The 5,645-nt window shown below is 34.2% G+C and overlaps 1 protein-coding gene across 1 annotated transcript in view; it reads right to left on the minus strand.

Annotated features, from left to right (window-relative positions):
- LOC122253835 (exportin-T) overlaps positions 1-5,645 on the minus strand; it is a 14,957-nt gene continuing 9,312 nt past the window's right edge. Inside the window, exons 12-19 of the mRNA XM_086556756.1 lie at positions 5,416-5,616; positions 5,050-5,182; positions 4,592-4,776; positions 4,119-4,262; positions 3,815-4,003; positions 3,469-3,678; positions 2,857-3,003; positions 1-2,690 (exon numbers count right to left, since the gene is read on the minus strand). Of these exons, the coding sequence (XP_086412882.1) occupies positions 2,421-2,690; positions 2,857-3,003; positions 3,469-3,678; positions 3,815-4,003; positions 4,119-4,262; positions 4,592-4,776; positions 5,050-5,182; positions 5,416-5,616 (1,479 nt within the window). The 3' untranslated portion in view covers positions 1-2,420. The remainder of the gene's footprint in view (positions 2,691-2,856; positions 3,004-3,468; positions 3,679-3,814; positions 4,004-4,118; positions 4,263-4,591; positions 4,777-5,049; positions 5,183-5,415; positions 5,617-5,645) is intronic.

Below are 5,645 nucleotides of genomic sequence, written 5' to 3' on the forward strand. Positions count from 1 at the left end.
TGCTGAAGCATTTTTTTATTATAAAACATTTCCAGTTGGAGTTTTCATAAATATATACACACACACACCTTTACCAATACAGGGAACATTACCTGGAGTAAGTCTTGATTTACAGCACTCTACATACTTGTTAAACATTTCCAAATGACTTCAATGAACTCTACTGAGAATGGGTAGAGTTACACTTATCAAGCTGTACTTTACCGAGTAAATGCAACTAATATAGAACCCATCACAAGCAAGCATTAGAACACTGCCAATATTTTGATGGTATTTCATTCTGATGTGTATATTTGTATGTATACATATGTGTTTAAATATTTAAATATAACAAAACAATTAGAAAAATAATTGCTGATTAATGAAAATATCAGGCACCTGCACAATCCCAACGAGATCACAGTATTTGTGCTTAAGGCCACTAACCTATGTCTGTAAGGTAAAATATAAGAGGACGGCAAAGAGTAATCAACAGGGGAACTCGCTTGTGTAAAATTTCAAGTGAAACAAAAGTACAAGAGCCTTTTCAATGCTTAGAAGAAATGGTACACTTAGCACAATATCAGGCATTAAGATTAACATAAGTACTAGAACAAGATGTACAAGAGTAAGAATGTAAAGAATTATTCTTGTATACAATTTAAAATATAAGGACTTTTATCACTGATAACAAATGATTAAAAGTTCAAACGAAACCACTGCCCATCAAGGAGTTCCCTTACCAATTGCTTTTGGAGATCCTTCACATTATAGATTTATTTACAGACTATAGAAAAGGGGTTCTACTCAAGGTGGAAAGCTTAAGATAGATCTCAGTCCAACATTTCATTAGTATGTATGTATATCTTTACATAAAATAAATAAATAAATAACAATATTGTTTTTTGAGTGAAGGTCAATGCCAGCGTTTAGAATGAGTTCTCATATAAATTTAACCCATATCATAAGCCTTATCTAAAACTTTACATTATACTATTCAATTAACATGAATTATTTTATACAAAATTTCATAACATTCAGTCCAATTATAGTAATTTCAATAAAGTAGTTTAAATACAAGTAAGGCACTCACAAAACACCAATAAAGTCAAATAACTGTAAGAGCCTGCTGTTGCATAAACCAAATTTAATGTAGAAGTGCTGATATCCCATTAAATAGTGTATTAGTGGGCAACTATAAGGTAAAGACAAGGTTGTGAAACTAACTTTTCCAATGAGACTTGACTGGTAAAAAATATAAAGGAAATAATTGAAGTTTGTTTCTCTTAACGTATCAGATTTTTTCAACACTCTTGGAAATGTTTTATACAAAATATGGAATGAACTACAATACATCAATGAATAATGAAAAAATGAAGTGTGATCCAAATAAGCATGATCTGAGAAACTGATAAAACGTAATTTTTTTTTCATTTTACTAATATACAGCATACATGCAGGATTCTGCAAATAACAAAGTGCACCAGCATCACTTGTCTCAATGTACAGAAAACCAGAAAAACTAAGAGAAATGCCCGGAAACGGAGAACTCAAGGAATATGGCATCTAAGACATACATTATTTTTAAATTATAAACTTATAATTTCAATATAAATATCTGAGTTTTAGCGAGTCATTCTTACAGGAGTTTGAGCGGTCTAATCATATCTGCCTATCACAGTTAAAACACACCCACGTGACTGAACGTTGGTCTTGTTTGTTGCAGTTAAGACAAGCAACTTGAGATCAAAATCTCACCCAGCTGCTTGAAAGCATTTTGCAGACTATCCCTTTAATTATGCTGCTTTTCACTTTGAACAAATCCTAATATAAATTATGATAAAATTCTCTAAATTTCAAAAGGCAACAGACAATTAAAATATGATTTTTTTCACTTTTTAGAATTATCCTTATTTCTGCTTAACCCCAAACAACAATAGTATAATTCAAGATTACAACAAACGATTAATAAATACAATCAACATGACTCTGACCTTTGCTTCATATATGAAATATGAATAAAGAAACACATCCAACAACAAAAATTAACGACTTCCAAAACGAACATGCGCTTGGGATATCACATTTACGACTTCATGGTGAACGGAGAAGCAGAGCCAGCAGTGCCTAAAACATGGAATAGCATCACTAAGCATGTGAGTCAATGGTATATTCCCGGCAGCAAGCATAATAGACCAAGGTGTGCAGTCACTCGGGATATCAGAGCCGTCATCCACTACTGATTTTCAGCAGATATGACTGGAATTATAGTTTCCAACACTATCTTTTCCCCATATTATCACTTAGATGTAGGACTTACATTAAAATTCTGACATAAAAAAAAAGAAAAGAAAAAAAAGGAAAAAGAAAAAAAAAGAAAGAAGAAAAAATATATATTATGCAAAGACGCCTAAATCCCCTTACAAAAATTCTTCCCCATCTCACGATTTAGCTCTCTGAAAGAATAGTTTACTATAATTTCTGAAGAACTTTGCATCAGATGTAAGGGCTTGACAGTATTCACTAATTAAGTCTGGTGACAGCTCCATCTTTGGCAAATATTCAGAGCGTAAGTAAGAAATCAGCTCCTCTCCACGTTTCTTGTAGATGGATTGCAGACACATGACCGATTCGTGGAGAGCAAGAATGGTCTGAGCATCATTCAGATCAAAGGTGGTCTTGAGTGGGGCAAGGAAGCAAGCTGGGACAACCTGGCAGGAGGTAAAAAATCCTTTCAATTATGGACCTACAAGGCTTTAATTCTTAATAAGAACTAAATGATTCAAAGTCAGATTACTTCAATCAATCTATCAATCAATCAATTTTTTTATTCATTTGGCCTTTCAAGCATTTTGATTAGTGTAGTCATAATCTTACCTGTGTATAAAGGAACTCCAAAAACCCTGGTGGCCCTGTATCCTTGTCACCCCATGCCTCTGTGAGCCGTCTCAGTATTACAAAACAATTCTTCTGTGCCACAGGATCTGGAAATTCTACAGCTCCTTGCACTACTGACATCAGAACCTATATTCAGAGAACAATACACCATTAGAACATGTTATGGATGGATACTGATATCTGTTATCATGATCTAACCTTCTGTTTCTTAGAAACTCTTTAGAATAAGATTTACGAGTTCCTTGTCAGTCCCTTCCTAATATTCTGATGAATGAGTATGTATCCTCTTTTTTTTTTTAGTTTTCTTATGAATAACTATTCAAACAATAAAATATCAGGTTTCTTTAGTGTATTTTTCCTTAAACAACCATGTTACTAATTTAAATGACAAATCCCCTGTATCATCTAAATATAGCAATTATTCCCACTACTTGATATACCAATCATTCAACATTCCACAAGTGGAATCAATTTCAAGGCTAAACATGAATTACACAGAAAATGAGAAAACCAAATTAAATGTATTTACTACATTAATCCATGTTAACATATTCTAACGTGTTAAATCACAAACTATTATGAATTACAGACCTGATTGAAGATGTTAGAATCTAAGGAAGCCATAACATCTAGTAGATTATTAGACACAATCGTTGTAAGGAAGAGGTAGTAATTCCGTTGAAGTAGTCTCCGCGTTCTCCTCTCTTCCTCATCATTCTCTTCTATGGGTTCTGAAAGGGCCGAGAAGATCGCAGACACCAGTGGAACGAAGATGCTCTGCAGAAATGGACTGATCTCCTTCTGTGTAAATAAAAGGAAATAACATAAACACACCTTTCCCTCTAATGCTCAAAAATAAAATCAAAATAATAGAGAAAAACAGGCCAAAACTACTTTGGTGCAGAGATATATGTCCACACTAAGTCCTGCCCAGTACCTGGAACTTGGTGATGGTCTGATTGATAAGTGGCAGGTACTCTGTTAAGATAGTGGGTGAAGGTGTATGAAGAAGAGCCTGAGATGCTGGAGGAAGCAATGGCATCAAGCTCCTTCCATCTAGACACACCACTAATCTATGCATCAATTGCCGAACACCTGAACCAACCATCTCTCGCTCTACTCCAACCTGAAAAGACATAAATGTAAATATAATAAAAAAAGTAAGTTAGAGCTAGAGCAATGATTTAAGAATATTTCATGAGTAATGAATTAAAACTAACATATTCTGCATCATTACTTACATTGAGACAGCTGATAAATAGCTGCAGAGCATCAAGATAAAGCTGTACACAACCACAGTCTTGCATGGAATTCTGGTTTGAAAATGCCTTAGAAGTCCTTGCAGTTACAGATGTTGCATGGCATATACTCTTTGCAATGTTCATCTGTGGGAATATTATAAAATATTGAAGTTTTCTCCCCATATACCTTGATACCATACATGCATTACTCCACAGACAGATAAAAATAGAAAGAAAGAAAGAAAGAAAAACTAATTCCAAAAACCTCATGAACATGTCCCTGCAGTAGTATTGAGCAAATATAGCTGTTAGTCTTTAATCTTTATATTATCTTTCATCCATCATATAAATATAACAAACCAAAAAGTGCTCTACCTGACAAAAAAAAATTGAACCTCACCAGCAATAATTGTCCTTATAAAAAAAAAAAAAAAAAAAAAAAAAAAAAAAAAAAAAAAAAAAAATAAACTCACCTGCCTAATAGGGTCTTGTTCCTGTGCTAATCTCTCAGCAAGAAGAGTGACTTTGCTAAACACTGGGGATAGCAAGTTTCTCATCAACATCTCCTTTCGCTGTGGCTCAGCATTGCCTGACACAATCAGCATTGCTGCAGCTTCAAACACATACAGCTGATCGTCATTTGTCAGGAGGGGAGTTACTAGAAGTAAAGAATGCCAAGCATTAAAATCTATTGATGAGGTGACAGGCTATAACTTGTGTTTCTCTAATCTATTATTGATTTTATTATACAATAAAGTAATATAATATCATGATGTCCTTATATATCTATCACCTTCTGGCAGATAGTATCCCCATCCCTCTTTTTCACTGAAGGATTATGTTGCTGAATTTCTTAAATATATCCACAAACATACCACAGCCTGCTAAACACTTGGCATTAAATGTAACAAATAAAGAAAAATAAAATTACTCTGTCCATTATCTGGAGGTGCCATCACTAGGAGTTCAGACAGTTGCCCTAAAATATCTTCAGTGTAGTTAATGATGTGACTCTTGAGACACCTGACGATACGTGAGAAAAGATAACTTGTCCGGCTGCGTACCTAAAATAGGGAACACGTTTAAATTCGTTAACAACTATCAAAATGCCAATATCATATCTTGGTAAACAAAAGACATACTATGGCATACTGTGTCCTTTCCCACAAACAAAAGCTTATGAATTCTGTAGGATATCAATTACTTCTTTCAGCATTTTATTTCATTTTTAATCAAGAAAATCAAGAAGACTTGGATCTATGACAAATATTACTATAAAAAGTTTCAAGAAACTTACTCTAGGGCTACGATTTCGCATGCCCCGGACATCCAAGAAGGCCGTCAACATGCCAGGTATGTACTGGGGTTCACAGGCAAAGAATTTTTCATAACGCGCAACACACTCAAAATATTGGAGGGAAACAGCTGGATGAGTGTGGCCTGACACCCCAGATGTTACCAGCAAACGCATCATTTCTTGCATAATGGAAGTTTTAACCTGCACACAAAAGAAGAAAACAAATAAAT

Source organism: Penaeus japonicus, unplaced genomic scaffold (assembly GCF_977035675.1).
Source record: "Penaeus japonicus unplaced genomic scaffold, GWHDUDI00000001_assembly GWHDUDI00000033, whole genome shotgun sequence".
Taxonomy (NCBI): Eukaryota; Metazoa; Arthropoda; class Malacostraca; order Decapoda; family Penaeidae; genus Penaeus; species Penaeus japonicus.